The following is a 19510-nucleotide window of genomic DNA, read 5'->3' as shown; positions in this document are numbered from 1 at the left end:
CAAAATACAAGGCAGAGCTTTTGGCCTTGATGCCACAACAGCGAAATCTTCTAGATCATTCTCTGAAAGAGACAACATTTTGTACTTGGAAATAAATAATATGATATATTCTCTCAAGAAGGTGAACTCACTGTTTGTAAGAATTTTGATGGTCTAATGGCAGCAATGAACATAAGCTGATGGTCTAATGGCATGTTTCCAAAAGAATGGCAACTATTTATAGACACTTCTAAGATTAGCAGCCTTAAGGCCGTGTTATTACACAATGGATATATGCTGCCTTCAATACCTCTCGCATATGCCGTCCACAAAAAAAGAAACATATGTAAACATGGAGAACATCCTCTTAGGTGTACACTATTAGAAGTATGAGTGGCAGATATGTGGCGATTTTAAGTTAATCACCATTTTATTACAACTACAAAAGGGTTACAGTAAGCATTGTTGCTTTCTCTGCGAGTGAGGTAGTCATACCAAGGATATGAGACGAGAAGAGGAGTTGGCTTTGATGAAAATCATTAACACCGGAAATGAAGAACGTAGCACTAGAACCTCTGGTAGAATCAAATAAAGTTTTGTTTCCATATATATATATATATATATATATATATATATATAATAGTTTTAGTTTTTTTTTTTTTTTTTTATACTAAGTTTTGGGAATTTCTCTTGCAGGTAAGTGAATGCAGGACCGTTCGCTTCCAAAGCCTTCACGAAATTTTTCATGAACCTCAGTTTGATATTGAGTGGTGGAAACAAAACTTTATTTCGATCTACCAGAGATTCTATTGCTACGTTCTTCATTCTAGGTGTTAACGATTTTCGTTGAGGCCAACTCCTCTTCTCGTAGTGCATATCCTTGGCCCCACTCGCAGAGAAAGCAACAATACTTAGTGCTACCCTTTTGTAGTCATAATAAAATGGTGATTAACTTAAAATCACCACATATCTGCCACTCATACTTCTAATAGTGTACACCTAAGAGGATGTTCTCCATGTTTACATATGTTTCTTTTTTTGTGGACGGCATATGCGAGAGGTATTGAAGGCAGCATATATCCATTGTGTAATAACACAGCCTTAAGGCTGCTAATCTTAGAAGCGTCTATAAATAGTTGCCATTCTTTGGAAACATGCCATTAGACCATCAACATTCTTACAAACAGTGAGTTCACCTTCTTGAGAGAAGGTATCATATTATTTATTTCAAGTACAAAATGTTTTCATTTTCACAGTATGATCTAGAAGATTTCACTGTCGTGACCTCGAAGCCAAAAGCTCTGCCTTATATTTTAGCAGTCTGAGATGATGATGTCATTAAGCTCACTTTCTGTGATCTTATGTGGTTCAGAAGGATAAAGGTTTGGAAAAAATGGTGGATCCCCTGATGTAGACTGCTGCTGTACTTCTTCATGTACATCAAGTTGATGTTCATCAGTGTCTTCATCAGAGTGTACAGAAAAATGGTCGGATGGTTCAGGAATAGATAGTCCATCACTGTAAGGCACAGGATGAATTGCAGATGGTATATTTGATTATATCACTGTCCACTTTTTGTTCAATGTCATCCCTTTTCATAGGAGGCACCATACTGAAATAACAGTCTGTGATGTGATTTGTTGGCTCCCTCCATATCATGGGCAATGAGAAAGGCATAAAACGTTCCTTTTGATTCACCCACACGCTGAGTTTTGGTGAACAGGTATTGCAGCATATATGTGGAGCCTAGTCCTTGTCCTGGTGGCTTACCTCACACCCAAAGTACAAGAACTAGGCCTACTTTTATGGCTCGAATGAAGGGATTTTTTTTTTTGAAGCTAACATGACTTCACATATGTAACAGAAGACATCCAGACTATTCACACAATTATGGGGCATATTAATCTTACACAAAGTAAGTGTGCAAAAAGTTGGAATCTCACAGAGAACAATCGTTAAGTGAGAATAAATCACCCAGTACCTAGTCGTATTCAAGGATTATTGCAACAGAGTCGAAGACACTTTTGAGGTCACAACTTATCATGTGATACAGAGCGAGGCAACATTGCTGATCACATGATAAGAGCATGGTGGTGCTTAAACTGTGGTGTTGCCATGTGTTTTGCCGAGAGCCGTAGTTGAAAATGTAGAGTAACTTGCTGACATGAGACCCCAACTGCAATTCGAAAACAAGAGCCAATCAATAAATTTTAATGCGATTTTTGTGTTCAGCAGCACAAAATTGGTCAAGATTGAGTATTTTCATTTTCATAACATTTTATGTCTTGACCAGTGTAATGCAAGCATTGTGCAGAACCTGCCTGATCTGACTTACTAATTTCTCACTTTAGTCAACCATTAATCAACATTGTTTAGGACCATCAAATATGCAGTACACACCTCGCTGTAATTTACCTAACATATGACTCCATCCCTTCATGCACAGGATACGCCACCACTCAGTTTATTCAACCATAAATGAATAGAAAGAAATGTAATTATTTAATTTTGCATCAGCATTTGCACAGCTTACTAAGTGTCACATCATCTTGTTTTAAGATTCTCTCAAGAATCTTAGAACATCGGAACTGTGAGGCACCACAAACAGAAAATGTATAGCCTGCTAAAATTCACAAAATGCTGTAATTCCAGATGCTGCACTTGTGGAGCCATGATAACTTCAAGAAATCCAACATAACAGCCAGTCATCTGCTTGATAACTTGTGGCTGTTACATCAGTGACTTCAACCACATTCTGCCATTGAGTATTATTTCTGTATAAGTCTAGGTGTGTCTGTGGGCTGAAAAAACTTGGAATAACTCATGGAGGGGGGGGGGGATCTCTCTGCTTGAGATCATCTAACTAGAGCTCTGCTTGAAGAAGCTATTAGAAATGATTTCTTCTACAATAGGAGGATATGATAACCTGTCCTCCACTTGACAGACCTCTCCACATAAGTGAAGGACAGGTTATCATGTCCTACGTGACAACCACAATAACTGTCATGAAGAACATGATAAATTATGGTACTGCAATATCAAGTATCTAGGAGAAACTCAATACGCTCCACATATCAGGGTCTCATCATGTACTCCCACCTATTGTGTCTGGGTAGAATTCCAGACCCTTTCAATTTAAATTTGCGACTTTTTCTCAATGTTGCCCTGTACTTATTGAACAAATTCTCAGATCTCCTACTCTTATCATTAGTACCAATGTATAGGACAATATTACTTTTTGTACCCTAAGATGACAGCTGCTCTACAATGTCATCAGTTTTTGTCCCAGGAAAAATTGATGACATTGTAAAGCAGCCATCACATCACATCACTCTCTCTCTCTCTCTGATAATATATAGATATTGCTAAATCACACTAGTCCACTGGATACAAATGGCATAACAACTGATAATCCTACAGGATTATCAATAGCTATGTCATTTGTATCCAGTAGACTAGTTTGATTTATCCCTTTCCTTCTAGCTTAACATATGCAAAAATTTCCTCGCTACTTTTCTGTGCACTCTTCCCTAGACTTTTTATTATTATTATTATTATTATTATTAGCTGTATGGTGCAAGGAAGCCTGAGGCTTATGCTGCACCAGCAAAAAAAAAAAAAAAAATTTCCCGAGTTACCCTGAGTTTTTTTAGTTTTAGTTTTTTTTTTTTAGGAGCATTAGCAACTTAAGGCCATATTGCTCCGGGATATGCGGTGGTCATTCCCTGACCTTTCCGCATCCTCCGTATTTGGTGGTGACGGGCTCGAACCCCGGTCTAATCAAGAAGCATGTGCTACGCACTGCTGCTCCTTCCCACCTGGCTACGGAGGCGCCATAGTTACCCTGAGAGAGAGAGAGAGAGTCAAAAGGGAATCACCAAGAAAGAGAAGAATGATGATATCCAGCTCAGGACCCTGGGTGTGCCAAGCCCATACTCACCAGATGTGAGCCACTTCTCATAATCTGCCTCAGCACATTGAACTCCCTGAATAACTTGGAATTTTGAGTTACAGGCTTGTTTGTAATTACAATTTATAATCATAGCATGCTTTTTTCTTCTCTACCAATAAGCTTATTAGTTCATCTATCCATCCATTTTGGTCTAGACCTTCATCAATATCTCTTAGCTTGTATAAAATATTTAGTAGCCTTGATAATTAAATTGCTGAACACTTCCCATTTATTTTATAGCAGCATGAGTTGGTCCACTAAAAAGAGTTTAAACATGTTCTCAGCTTATTATATCCATCTTTGGGAAAGCATAATCTCTTCCCTATATCATTGACAGTAGTTATTGCTTTGAATAAATCTCACATCAGTAGACTATGATCACTGCCACCAAAAGAGTCCCTTAAACTGAAGGCAGAATCTGGCTGATAGCAGAAAGAAACAGGAGAAAATTAAAGAACCCTGTTCAAAAAGATCGAAAGCAGCTTTACTTCTATTTTATTAGCCTTGGCATTTTAAGATGCATCTGAGTCCCCTCAAATCCACTTGAGAACAATAATTAGGGAGATGAATCAGTTGTGTGTGGACACAGAATTTAGAATTTTAATAGAAAATGTGAATGGTCTGTTAAACTTCTTGGCTAAAAAGTGGATTAGTGGATATATATAAATATATATATATATATATATATATATTTTTTTTTTTTTTTTTATTATTATTTTTTTTTCCCCCCTTAAATTAAATGATAAAATAAAGAGTAAAGTTGATGATAAATTCTAAATATATCTATTTTTATAAGACAACTAACATATGCACTTAAGAAAGAAAACAACTTGCCATATGGTAAAAAGAGAGCATTGAATACAAGAGCTCTGGTGCATGATTACGATGAAGATTTAAAGATGTGACACAGAGTTCATCAATATATTTGGCTAGCCTCCATAATTCATTATTTACATCTAGTTCTGGCTCTTCCAATCTACTTGTAAATACAAAAGGCCTGCAAAATAAAAATAAATAAAATACTTCAAGAAATTCTTATAAAGTAATTGAAACTAAAGACAGTGAATTTCAAAAAACTATAAAATATGGCCACTGGGGGCTAAATATACATATGTATGCACTCATATACAGTTGGACTGTGTGTGTGCGTGTATACACACATACACAGAGTCCAACTTGGCTACATCTGGTGAGTATGGGCTTGGCACACCCAGGGTCCTGAGCTGGATATTATCATTCTTCTCTTTCTTGGTGATTCCCTTCTACTTCTGACTGACTCACCCTCTCTCTCTCTCTCTCTCTCAGGTAACTCGGAAATTTTTTTTGGCTGGTGCAGTATATACCTCAGGCTTTCTTGCACTATGTGGCTAGTAATAATAATAAAGAGCATATATATTCCACTCAGCTAATATATCCTCTTTCTGCACTTTATTCCCTCAATTCAGACTATTAAACTTCTATAAACAAGATTTATCCAAGAGTAATTACTGCACACATTTAGTTTCTCCCCTGTATCACTTATTTAGAGATACAATAAAAAGTACGCCAATAAAATGTTAATTGCATATGAGAAACTCATAAAAGTAAATATCTTTCTCTGAGAGGAGAACCACTTACAATATTTATCTGTTGTAATTCAGTTATAAATTTTTGCAAACAACAGCACATGACATTCTCATTGGAAAATGTTACTGGATCCATTGAGTGCTTTGTGGGAATCAAATTTGCAATAGTGCTCAGTGGCATCATATATAGTACCATAATTGGATTTTACTTAAATTCTGAGATGTTGGTGACAAAAAAATAGCAACACGCTCTGTGAGGGAAAAAAAAAAAAAAAAAAAATTTGGGAAGTTTGCCATTCAATGAATAACATGTCTATAAATGACAGGAAGCATCTGTATATTCAGGACAAAACTGAGATCATTCAAAAGTCAGAACATGGGTAAAGAAATGTTGAAGTGAAAAAAAAAAAAATTATTTACAGTATCATCAAATACAATTTTGACTTTATGGAAAAACAAACAAAAAAGTGATTTTATTTGCACCAGAAAACAACCTCACTACAAACAAGAAAAATTAAAGAAATGTGGCTTGGGTAATTTTTTATTAAGCATTGTGTTTCAAGGTGCAGAGGAATGCTGCTGCTGCCAGCAGCGACCCATTTTAAAAGCCTGGGCAAAAAAATTTGAAAAACAATTACAGTATAAGAATTACATATACTAACTGTTCACTGAATTATGACCACCCAATCTATAATGACTATGCTGCATAGTTTGCAGTATAAAAATCCGAACAGCTTCATAAGCTACAACAGCAGGTGGTAATTTGCATCTGGTCATGCAAGTAAAAGTGATATTATGGGAGGTAGTAAAAATACCATGGAGTTTCAAAAGGGCAGGATTGTGGGAGCTCATGAATGAGGTGCTTCCATAATTGAAATGGCATGTCTTGTTGCTTGCTCATGGCGTACTGCGGTTAAGGTGAACAAAGAATGGTGTTGAACAGATCAAACCACCTCCAGCCAAAAGAACTGTAAAGGATTAGGCAAGGTGAAAGTTCATCACAATACAATACGGGGAATGCAAGATCAATACCTCAAATGATGAAACACCACATACTCAGAGGTATGGGATTCCATAGCAGATACCCAAGAGACATCCTCTCCTCAAAGCTAATCATTGCTGACGGCAAATGCTGTGGTGTCGGCATGCTGGCTGGACACTGAAGGACTGGAAAGAGTGTGCTGGTCAGATGAGTCCAAATACCTAGTGCAATACACCGACAAATGCCTTCATGTGTGGCACAAGCAACATGAGCCCATGGACCCATCATGTATGGTGCCCGCTATCCAGGCAGGTAGCGGTGGTTGTTTAATAAGGGGTATGTTTTGCTGGCTAGAACTAGGACCCCTGGTGCATATGGACCAACATTTCATGGGCGAGGCCTACCAGCAGCTCTTAGGAGACTATGGATACCCTCCCATGTTGTATTTTATTCCGAACAGAAACGGGATCTTCCAAGATGATAATGTGCCATGTCATTCGGCCCGCATTGTGCACAAGTGTTTGAGGAACACAGTGAAGATATCACTCATCATGATTGACCTCCAAATTCACCTGACCACTGGAACCCAGACTTCCAGTGGTAGTTCTGGGTTCAGTTTGGGTCCGGTTCTGGGAGTGTCCAACAGTGAAAAGTTCCGCTGGGCATGCTCCTGTGCTAGAAGTTAATCCGGAAGTTGAATAACAAGTCAATCAAATAGTGCTCTACTACTGCTGTGGTAATTTCCTTCTGTATTAACAGAGAACTGTTCTCGCAATCCTGAAATAAGACAGTACTGGAAGAGCTATACAGCACAGATGCAGAGTTCAACTAAGAAAAGAGAGACATCACCGCACTCCGTGGAAGAAACCAGCACTTAGGAATCGCACCGTGAAAGAAAAGGAAGGTAAGTCCTCTGAACTGTGTTGTTTTGGAATGGTACTTAGATAAAATGGAAGATTATTTTAGAGTAAGGTTGAAGTTGAAGAAAGACGAGAAATAAGGAAATGTTTAGTATTGATTTGGTTTATTGGTTGAAATTGTAAAGAAAATTGATATTGCCAAATTAAGAGAGATTACATGGAATTGTTAGTATTAAGTTAGCAACTTATGGATTGCTGTTGTAAAGAGATTGATCTTGGTGATTAAGAAAAATATGAGGAAGTGATTAAGATTGAATTAGTTTGGTGTTTGAAGGTGTAGAGAGAGTTGAGATTATTAAATGAGAGAAATTTGATTAAAATGATAGCATATATTAACAGATTAAATGAAAAAAATGAATAGATTAGATGTAATGAACACCAGTTATGTATTGTAAGTAGATTTGTATGATAAATGACTTTTGTTTTATATTTGTGTCATTGCACTTGAGAAAATGACAGCTCACATAATATATATATATGATATATAATATACAGAATATACTCATGTGGGGGGAGGATATCCCTCAGCTCCTGGAAATTCTCATTTTTTAATGTAGTCAGGTAGCTTGTGGGGCTTAGTGCTTGAGGGGAACTGCTGTACGAAAATCATAACAATGGCCACTGACGGCGATACTAAGGTACAGGGAAATAAAAATTAATAAATAACCCCCACCCCACAACTTATTTTTGGTTTCCTCGCCAAGCTTAACCATCAGATCCTTTCTTTCGTTAATACGGATATAGTGTCATAAAAAGTCAAAAAGGAAATATTTTTTATTTTTGATAAAAAAGGAAATAAGATTTTTTGAATATGAGGGAATAAGGGGGGGGGGGGAATAACTGCAGCTCGCCTACTACTATCTCGGTACAAAACACCAACCAGCACAGAATCCAAAAGGACGTTTTCTGCCCGTAAACTCAATAGTGTAAACGATAACACTATTGAGTTTCTTAAGAACTCACTTTATTCGGACAGGTAGTGCAGATGCTTAATTTTTTGTTTTTAGAATAAATGTATGTTTAATAATTTTTGCTAGAATAGTTATTATTATAATTAAAGTTTGATTTAAAACGTGAACTCAAGTAATTACTTGCTTTTTCCCTACTTTATTTCACCTAATTTTCATCAAAATTTATTGCGAAAAATGTTTTTTTTGGAATGTCGGTATTAATACCGTTATCCCGATTTCATAAATTAAAAATACAGAAATACCAGTATTAAGATTTTGACTGGTATTGTAAGCCCTAGATAGGTGGTCATAATTCAGTGATTAACTTACTTGCAAACTCAGATGCTACGAAGACTAACTGAATTTTTTATAATCAGTGACACTTCCAATGGCATTTTAATTGTGATAAGCATAGTAAAAGGAAACCTAAGAGATCTCGGATTGAAATCCACAAAAGAGGCCACACATTTCTTAATTACCTCCGTAAAAAGAGGAAGGATTAACGAATCATCTGCAACTTTTTTATTTGCTTACTTTAATTTTTTAATTATTTGTATGCATTTTAATTTTCTTCACAGTTTGTATTAGAAAACATGCAACAATTCATTGCAGCTCATATTAAAAAAAAAAAATTAAAATAACTGCAATACAAACCAAGTAAATATCAAGATAAAGTGCATATCAAGTAAATATTAAGATGACACATTTTTACTTCTTTTTATTACAAGAAACTTAATTTTTATTACAGAACATGAAGAAAGGTGTATTCCACAGTATAACACTGATTATTTAAACACAAGGCATAAAAAATTAAGGAACTTACAAAAATAAAATAATTACATTATATAAAAATTAATAAATAAGGTTAAGATCCCTTATGGTCTGTCATTTGGTGATTCCCTGTTCTAGTATGTGTGGCTAGGGACTTCAAATCTAGGACAAACATCTGTGAGAAGGAAGGCAGTAGAATCACCATCTAAAACACTAGGAGATATGAACCAAAAGTTTCTGGAGAGGGTCAATAAAATAAATTTAGACTTATGTTAGTTATATGCTGGCATCATCTCCTTCAAAGTAGTCCCATCCATAGTTTATGTATCGAATCCAGAGCTTCTCGACAGTGACATCTTCATTCTTTTAATTACAATTTCATTTTGGTGAACAAAAATTATTCACAAAGGGCCAGGTTGGAAGAATACGGAAGGAGTGGGACCATTGCCATTTTGTTCTTGGCTTAAAACTGCTGAACTAACAAAACTGTGCAGGCTGGTGCATTGTTCTGATGCAGCCATCAATCCTGAGTGTGCCATTTATCTGGTTTTTCCTTGACATCCTCCTTCAAATGCCTCAAGACACCCCCAAGTAGAACAGGTGATTTACAGTTTGGCATGGTGGAAGGAACTCATGACAAACAATTCCCTCATTGTCGAAAAAAACAATTAGCATGCTCTTGACATTTGTTCTCATCTGTCTTGATGTGAAAAATCATATAATGGTGTTGCAGTAGTCATAGGAGGATTACTGCCCCCACACAATGCATAAGATGATTATGTGCTATGTGGAGCAGAGCAAGAACAATATTCTCTCTTTGAACCCTACACTGACTAGACTGCTACTGCTTGATTATAGGCTTAATCTGTTTTAATTTCTTTGAAGTCTGCCCAAAAATCCTGTCAAACATCTTGGCATTTTGAATACGATTTGGTGCAGATCCTTGATCTGTAGTCTGTATAGGGGATTGACGGGCAATGGTTACCTAGGGGAATGGCTGATTTGATTGCAATGTCAGCCAGGTCGTTATCTATAATTCCAATGTGACTTGGAATCCAGCAGAAATGAATGTCAAATATTTCCCAAAGAAAGTGTAGCATCTGCCAAAACTAGGGTACCGCTGGGTGAAAGCTATACCTCATTGATGTGACGAAGCCTGTAATGCAATTAAGAAATTGGTATATATGATAATGGTGAATTTTAGTGTGATCCTAAACTAGTTTTATTGCATACAACTCAGCTGTGTATATCTGGCAGGATTTGGCTGGATACTATATTATGTATATTATGTAAGAGGACTCAAACTTTGAACTATCTGTATAAACTGACAGGAAGTCTAGATGTTCTGCTTGTAGATAAAATGAGGTGTGGCACCCTTTCCCCACTCCTTGAGTTGGAGGTCTGATGGGTGTTATACAGATTTTCCCATTATGGCTCAAAAACTGTCGTCCATGTGGGATGGTCGGGCAGGGATTTCAATTTAAAAGCATACTGAAAGACAACTGTTTCCATCAAAGAGACAGATAGCTCATTTGCTTCAAAATAGAGACTTTGGACAGGAGATGTAAAAAATTCAGCAGTGGAAATGCAAACAGACTGACAGTGGATTCTATCTAGCCATCAAGGTGCACTACCTATAGCAGAAATGTATACCTGAGAAACATTCAAGTTTAGAATGGACAAGAGCACAGAGACAAAGTAAGGTAAACTGATCTGTACCTGCAAAACGTGGAGGAAAGGGAACAAAGAATATTAAGCAAACTGATAATCATAATTATGAGAGCATCTTGGAATTCAGGGAAGAACCCTATGGACTGGAGATGTGGGAACGTAACCTCAATTCACAAAGGCAGATCAAAGGGTGACAGGTGTAATTACAGACCTGTTAGCTTAACATCTGTTCCAGGGAAAATAATGCAGTCACTGGTTAAAAAAGTAATGCTGGGATGTAATTATACTGCAATCACAGCATAGATCTGTTAAGGGGTGATCTTGTCTGAACAATTTCATTGGATACTATGATGCAGTAACAAAGAAAACTGGATACAAAAAATAATTTTGATATAAAAAAAATTTTCCTTCGATTTGAGGAAAGCTTTTGATACCATTGCACATAAAAGACTCCTATATAATTAGAGCAGTGTGGCATTAAGGGAAGGTTACTGCTCTGGATGAAGGAATGGCTGAGGGGGAGAAGCAAGAGAGTGGTTATTAATGGACACTGCTTTACGTGGACTAATGTTATTAGTGGAGTCCCTCAAGATTCAGTGCTGAGCCCATTGTTGTTTCCTATATTTATTAATGATATTAATAAAGGTCATCATCATGGGTTCCTTCAGTCTGGTTGGTAGCACTGATGACTTTTTTCCACATCTCTCTGTTGAGTGCCAGCTTCTACAAGTCCTGGTATGATCTTGATCTTGTATCCCTTTGCAGTTGCTTTATGAAATTATTTTTCGGTCACCCTCTGAGTCCAGTTCCATTAATCTTTCCTTCTATAATCAGGCTTAGCATTTCACTGTCTCTTAGATTGTGTCCGAACCACCTTGCTCTTTGCTTCTTGATTAGGTTTATCATTTTTCGTTTTTCTCCTAGTTCTAAGACTTCTTCATTGGACTTTTTTCAGTCCAGCTTATTTTCTTGTATTTTCTCCAGCATCACATCTCGAATGCTTCAATTCTTTGGGCACCTCCGTAGCCAGGTGGGAAGGAGCAGCAGTGCGTAGCACACGCTTCTTGATTAGACCGGGGTTCGAGCCTGTCATCACCAAATACGGAGGATGCGGAAAGGTCAGAGAATGACCACCGCATATCCTCGAGCAATATGGACTTAGTTGCTAATGCTCCTAAAAACCAAATAACAAACAAACAACAACATCAATTCTTTGTCTTGTTTGTTTATCGTCTAGGTTTTGGATGCATATAGGGCCGTGTTCCAAACATAGGATTTTAGAATTCTTTTCCTTATATACTCATTCAAATACTTTGTCAGAATTTTTTGTTTTTCTAAATATTTCATCCATGCATCTTGCATCTTGGCTCAGCATTTGTCCTAAATATTTAAATTTTGCTACTTATTCGATATTATTGTTTCCTATTTTGATGTTCATAGCTTTGGGGTACTTTGAGAATGTCATGCACTTCATTTTATTCATATTAATTTTCATATCATAAGCCTCAACTGCGTGGTTGATCAGCTGTACCATCTCGATCAGGTCACTCCTTCTGGATGCTACAATTGCTTGATCATCCACAAATTTTATTGTTTTTATTTGTTTGCCATTTATGGTCACTCCTAAATTGCTGTTTTCAAGGGCTTCTGCCATCATTTCCTCTGCATAGATGTTAAATAGGTCTGGTGAAAGTAGGCAGTCTTGTCGAACTAATTTTTCTATTTTTGTTGGATCTGTTTCCAAGTTATCAATATATACTATGGCTTTCTGGTCTTTGTACAATGTTTTTATTAAGTTTAGTATGTTTTCTTCTATTTCTATTTTTCCAGGATTGAGAAGAGTTTTGCTCATTGTATTCTATCGAAGGCTTTCTTATAATCAATGAAGCAAAGGTAAAGGTTTTTTCCTAGATTAATAAATCTCTCTCTCTCTCCCATGAGTCTTAGGGTTACGATGGCATCTCTTGCGCCTATCTTTCCTGAAACCAAATTGGTCGGGTGCTAAATATCTGTTGATTTTTTCATTGATTCTCTGTTTTATTGTTTTATTATTTTTAGTAAGATTTTGGATACGTGAAATAAGACTGATAGTCAAGTGTTGGCTGCATTCCTTGGTATTGTGCTTTTCGGGGCTGTGTAATGATCTCCAGACCATGAATCTTCTTTGTACATCTGGTTTGTTAAGGTGAAAATAAATTCATATAGTTCATTACCTCCCGCTTTAATAAGCTCAATGGGCAAGGAGTCAATTCCTGCTGCTTTTCCATTAGGCACTGCTTTTAGCACCACTTCAAATTCTTCTTTGGTTATTGGCAGGTCTTCAATGTTGTCTTCTGAGTCACTCCTTTTGATTTCTGTTTCTTGTGGGTGGTCTTTTTGGTAAAGCTCGGTGATGTATTCTTTCCATCTTGTTTTTATTTATTCAGGTTCTGTCCAAAGTTGCCCATGTTTGTTGTTTATAGTGCTGGATCTTATTCCCTTCTTCCTTGCGAAGTGTCTAATTTCGCTGAACGCTAGATCATTTTATTTTTAAGCCTACAGTTTCTGTCGTTGCTCTGGTGATGGTTTCTTAAATAAACTTCCATATTTCTTCTATTGTTTTGTTTTCGTTAAGGTTTTTTTGTACCACTTCACCTATTGTGTATTTGAATTTTTGTTTTACTTCTTGTCTTAATAATTTTAAATTCCACTTCTTTCTGTTGCTCCTTTTCTTTAGTGTTTTAAATTTTAGTCTGCTCTTTAACATTACTAGATTGTGATCACTATCTGCATTTGCACCTGGGTAAGCTATGAACTTTCTAACTTGATTTCGATATCTTTCTTTTACTAGGATATAATCTAGCTGATATCTGTTTGAGTCTTCTGGGCTCTTCCATGTAAAGGTATATCAGGCTTAATGTCTAAGTTTGCAGATGATACAAAGGTTGGCAAGGTGGTCAATGACATTCATCAGGGTAAGCTACTGCAACAAGATCTAGAAAAATTAGGCAGATGGGCTGAGAAATGGCAGTTGAATTTTAACATTGACAAATGTTAGGTACTGTATATGGATAGCAATAATCCCAGATTAAGGTACTAACTGTGTGGTGCCTTAATCAAGGATTTTTTTCACTACACTCAGGGTAGTGGAAAATGAAAAGACCAGGGATAATCAGATCTCAGTCAGATCTCTGAGAAGTGCAAACATGAACTGTCTCATGAACTGTCTATGAGCTGCCAATAGAGCTCATGGTGTTTTGTACGGGAATTCTGCTAGCAGGGATAAATATTTGATTATCCCATTGTAAAAAGCAATGGGTAGGCTGCATCTTGAACGCTGTATACAGGTTTCAAGCCTCATTTTAGGAAGGATATAGATCTGCTGGAACTGGTGCTGAGAAGGGCAACAAGAGTGAAGAGTAGTCATACCAAGAAAGTCTTGAGTTCTGGAAATTGCAGTGTTTGGAAAATAGACTTGACTTGATTAAGGTGTTTAAGGCTTTGAATGGATTGAGCTAGCTCAATGCTGATGGCATTCTTCCATGTGTGAAAGTTTGCTAGATATTAAGTTCAGGTGAGGTCCCTATGGATTGGAGATGTGACAACAGATGGAAGCAGAAGTTCTAACAAATGACCAGCTGGTGGTCAATTCTGTAGAGAAAGATAAATAAATCTTTATTTGTCCTACCAAATTTAAAATATATGAGTACATTGGTAAGCGACAAATTCCCTTCACGGCAGACAATGCCAGGGGATTACCATAAAATGTGAATAAAAGAATGTCTAAAATATACAAGAAAGGGCAACAAATATACAATAAATATACATGAAAAGATGACATATAAATTGCATTACTCTTCACTACATTTCTGTCTAGAGTCCTGGCAATTGTAATACAAAAGTTCATCTTAACATCACATCCACTTATCAACTTGTGCGAGATATACATTATTCAATTGCGTACACAGTTCTTGACAGAAATTCACACAACTACTAGGCAACAGTAGCCTCAGCGAGCCACACTGCGGTTTGTTTCCTATAATTCGGGTCTTCTATGAGCTTTAGTAGGTCAATCCCGATATGTGTTAGGCACTGAATTGATTCTAACGCACTGGTGGGTATAAACCTGTCGGCCATCTTCAGTCTGTTGGTCTTCATTCTCAAGGATTTTGTACCTCTTAATGCAGATGGTGGGATGTGCCACTCACAAAGCTGCCAGAAGCATGGTGATGATATCGTGCCAGTCATCATTTTGATTGTGGTTATTAATCGTTTCCAGGCAATGATGTCTGGTAAACGCTGCAGTTTAAGCTGTTCAGAGAGCTTCGTGGTCCTTAACTGTTGTGGGAGGTGGTGCTTATGGTTTGCCCACTTCAGCAGCCAGAATTCACTTGCATATATTCTCCTAATGTGGGTAGGGGTGGCTGACGCCCACAATTCAGCGCCATACAAAATGGCTGAATACACTGTGGTTCTTAAATATCGTGCGGTTGTTGCAGTCTGTTTCACGTGCAAGAGGTGCTGTTTTGTTGCCCAACGTAAGTAGTTCATTTTCTTTACAGTCAGGTCAATATGAGAGTTGAACGTGAGTTTCGTATCAAATGTTACTCCGAGATCTCTATGCGTCTCAACAACTGGGATAGGTTTGCCATGAAGTTTCGGGTGTACGAGCGTAGGCGATTTTTTGAGCGAGTACACCATGATTACGGTCTTCTGCGGATTTAGGACCAAGCCAAATTTGTCCAAGTACACGAATAAGTTCAGAAGCTTATAATTAATCTGCTCACATAATGCCCTATTGTTCATGGACGGTTGGATAGGTGTTAGGATCTTAATATCATCTGCATAAGTGCATACATCATCCCTCCCGTTGCAGAACGGGATCATCATGGCGGTAAAGAGGAGTCCAGATAAAACTCCACCCTGTGGAACTCCTGCATGGAGTTGGCGTTGGAGGATCTGATTATCTGTGCGGTAATAAATGGACCGACAAGTAAGTAGGGCCTGTAGGAACTTCAGCAAATTTCCTTTTATTTGGAAGGCGTGTTGGAGCAGATGAAGTAAGGCATGTACATCCAGACTATCGAATGCTGCTTTTATATCGGCATAAATTATTGCAATTTCCTTTCTGGCTTGGAAAGCATTTAGTATCGTGGCCTGAACTGTGAGGAGGTTAGTTATTGTTGATCTTGCAGTCATTGAATAATGAATTTGTTGAGGCTGCCCAGCTAGTATCTGATTCGACAACTTTGGCAACAGAGCTTTCTCCAGTACTTTTAACAGGGTAGATGCAGTAGATATTGGCCTATAGTGCTCCACAAGGTCAGGCTTTGTAATTTTTGGCATTGGAATTACAGCGTACTTATTCCAGCTCTCAGGGAAAACTCGGCAAGCAAGGATAGAGCTATAAATTGCTTGGAGTAGTTCAATTAGGTAAGGACTAAGACACTTTACCATGAAGTGGGGAACTCCATCAACTCCAGCTGTGTTAGTTAGCCTGAGGGAGTTAATACTCTGTATTAGTGCTTCTTTAGTGATAGGAATAGACTCCATCTCATTGTCAACTAATTGATCCCACTCAAACTCCCTGACTTGAGACTCAGGATATATGCTGGAGAATCTGCTGATGTGGTCCATCCACGCTTCTTTGTCCAGCCTCTGATTTGTGTCACTTTTATGTGTGCAACGAGGTAGCTTTCCCCTGTCAAGTGTGTCTTTTATGTAGCGGTTGATTGCTTTAGATTTTTCCCTATTAAATTTTGCTCTGGCCCTCGAGTAGTTACTTCTATCTTGTGTGTCATTAGACAGTTTCCATTTTCTGTGCAGAGTTTGCTTTAGTTTAAACAATGTAGATAGGCTAGAGTTCCACCAGGTTTTAGATTTTGATGACATCCTTACTACTTTGGAAGCCGCAAATTCTGTAATAGAGTTGATCCAACTTGTTAAGAGAGTTGTTGCAAATAAGGCATCACATTTAAGTAGACAGTGCAGATGTCAGTGCAGACATTTTGGCAAATGTTTCCCCCAAAGTACAGCAGACACCTCTTATTATGATCACTTCAGGACACAGCATAATTGATAAAAATAACTAAACAAGAATACAGCTGTTCAGCATTGCTTACTGATGCAGAGAAAAAAAGTGTACATAAAGGGGTGGAAATGGATGGAAAGAAAACATTAAAAATCAAGCAATATAAAATACTTTAATTTGATAGTCCATAATTTTTTGAAAAAGCCATCAAGAAAAATTAAACTGCCATGTTTCTGTAAATTCATACAAATCATTAAAAACAAATAAATAAAATATTAATTATTAAATATTAATAGTTGGATTGGTAAGAGTACAGATGCAGTACTTTCTTTCATAGAGTAATGACACCAACATACATATGAAGGGAACAATGCTGCAACAGTAACCAGACATGCAACATGTCACAGTTCAAGAAAAAAATCTGGATGTTACATAATCACTTCCACTGCATGTGCATATACCACGATAAGGAAAAAGCAATATGATAACACTGATTACAATAAATGTTGTTTTTTTTCTATTGATTTATTTGTATACGTATGATCAGAACTTCATAAAAGTGATAACATTATCTATGATCACAAAAGTGGTGTGTGCACTGTATTTGCAACTGCAATTGGATCTGCAATTGCATATCCATTATACTCTAGGATCACCAAAGGGTATGATCGTTATTTCACTTTCTGGAAAATGAAAAGATCTTCTCCTAGATATTACCTTGGAGCTAATAGACTGGGTTACGAACAAAGTAAAAAGGGTCCAGGATTTCTTTAGGCTCTGGCATCAAATATAGCACACTTTAGCATATGCACATTTAAAGGACAGTAAATTTTCTGTGGTAGGATATTGGTGAAATATCCACCATCCCTTATTCTCCCAATCCCCTTTTTTTTTCTGCTGTTTACTCAGAATTCCACCAAGGTTTTGTAAATGGTATAAAATGTGCAGATATTTTCAGAATTGCAACTGCTGCTGTTGCATAGATAATACCTTCTCTAATATATGTCACAACATCATTGATGGACTCCTGGATGACTCTGGTGATGCCAAACTGTGCTAGCTGTTGAAAGGCATTCCAGTCAGCTTTATCCAACTTCAACTGTGATATCCTTGATGTTTCACATGGTCTTCTCTCAGAGAAGTTATCACTTTAGTAGGTGGTAGATGACTTTCATCAACCGGTGAAATACCACCACTTTGCTCATTGGAGGCTTGAAGTGGTGAAACCCATGTTTAGTCTCTAGAGCAAAGTTTCCGGCACCCCCCTCCCCCCATACTACTTCTTCAACCCATGCACGGTATTAAGTACTATAGGTTTTGATACCTTTCGTGTTTGGTGTTTTCATAAAAAAAAAATAATAATAAAAAAAAACCTACAATAGGGAATGCCTTCAACTTGTGAGACCATACTCTGCCAGATGTTGGAAGCCATTCTGATCAGTCCTATAAAACTTTAACTGTCATACCTTTGATGGATAACATGGTCTTCTCTCAGGGAAGTCATTACTCCTAAACAGGCTGTCCTCAACTTCTCATGTGAGCAATGGGGGAGAGAGGAGAGCAGAAGTTTTCAGTTTTCTCCCATTTATCTTACTATGTACCCATAAAAAGATCAGTGGAAGGAAATGTACAGGAATACATATGAAAAAGGTATTATTTCTTACAGTTATGAGGGAGAGCTAATTATTTTCAAGTATATGAACAAAATACAGTCCCTCAACACTGGTGTCTGCAATACCCACTGATATCCCCTAATAAAATAAGAGGAAAAGGCAGTTGCTTAATCAGATCATAAGGTTTCTCTGGCAGGTCAATCCCAGGTGAAAAATATACAGAATAGAACAGATCATCAGGAGAAACCCTACAAAAAGGAGAACAGCAACCACCTCTACGGAGGATTACTTGGATGGGGTTATGTTTCCCAACTAGGATGACAACTCTACTGTGGGCTGAATCATCACCAGTTCTACTTTATGCACCAGGAAGAATTCCACAAAGTAGAGTCCAGTTTTGCTTTAAATATGTTTCTTGCACACAGAGGCAAACTGGCTTATGCCTATGAAACATGGCCTTAATGTCATCAATATTATGTTGGAATTCATGGCAATTCTACTGTATGAATTTGGGAATTATTTGGGTGGTTTCCAAAGGCTGAGGGCTTAGTTTTCCCAGTCTTGGGTTTATCTTTTATGGGGAAGCATGGATGCTGTCCTGTGATCACTTCTTCTTCTGCAAATAAATCCATTTTCTCATGAGTTACTGATGACCTAGGTATCACTGGCTTCTCTTTGTCACTCTCCATAGATAGAGGTACATCAGGTGGCAATGATACATTAGTGCTAGCTGATGGATTTTTTTTTTTGTGATGGCTCCTGAGGATTGAAAAAATAGTGTGTGACAGGTATAAACAACTTTGGTGGAATGGTTATTTTATTCTTTTTACAGAAAGAATTATTCTTTTTACAGAAAGAAAGAAAGAATATTTCCCCACAACCTTTTCAACATATGTAGGCACAGTACCATATATGGGATTTACTAACTTTGTCTCTTGATATAAGATATGTAACTCTTATTTGTGTTTCTGACTTTTGTATTTTTCCTTCCACCTTTGGCATACTCTAGAGCAGGGGTGGCCAACAAGTCAATCGCGGCTTCACTTTTGGTCGATCATGACGAAATTTAAATATATATAAAAAATTGATTAGTCAAA

General features: G+C 37.3%; 2 protein-coding genes across 2 annotated transcripts in view; both read right to left on the bottom strand.

Moving 5' to 3' along the window:
* The window catches only part of LOC150087285 (centromere protein I-like), an 85150-nt gene extending 80252 nt beyond the window's left edge, over positions 1-4898 (bottom strand). Inside the window, exon 1 of the mRNA XM_090372437.1 lies at positions 4766-4898. Within this exon, the coding sequence (XP_090228563.1) occupies positions 4766-4786 (21 nt within the window). The 5' untranslated portion in view covers positions 4787-4898. The remainder of the gene's footprint in view (positions 1-4765) is intronic.
* Positions 4854-19510, bottom strand: part of LOC150087284 (uncharacterized) — a 137326-nt gene continuing 122669 nt past the window's right edge. Inside the window, exon 5 of the mRNA XM_090371947.1 lies at positions 4854-4928. Coding sequence (XP_090228073.1) covers positions 4908-4928 — 21 coding nt within the window. The 3' untranslated portion in view covers positions 4854-4907. The remainder of the gene's footprint in view (positions 4929-19510) is intronic.

This window comes from Mastigoproctus giganteus, chromosome 4 (assembly GCF_048544385.1).
Source record: "Mastigoproctus giganteus isolate SK-2022 chromosome 4, ASM4854438v1, whole genome shotgun sequence".
Lineage (NCBI taxonomy): Eukaryota > Metazoa > Arthropoda > Arachnida > Uropygi > Thelyphonidae > Mastigoproctus > Mastigoproctus giganteus.
The sequence above is the reverse complement of the archived record's forward strand: the minus strand, read 5'-3'. Positions and strand labels throughout refer to the sequence as shown.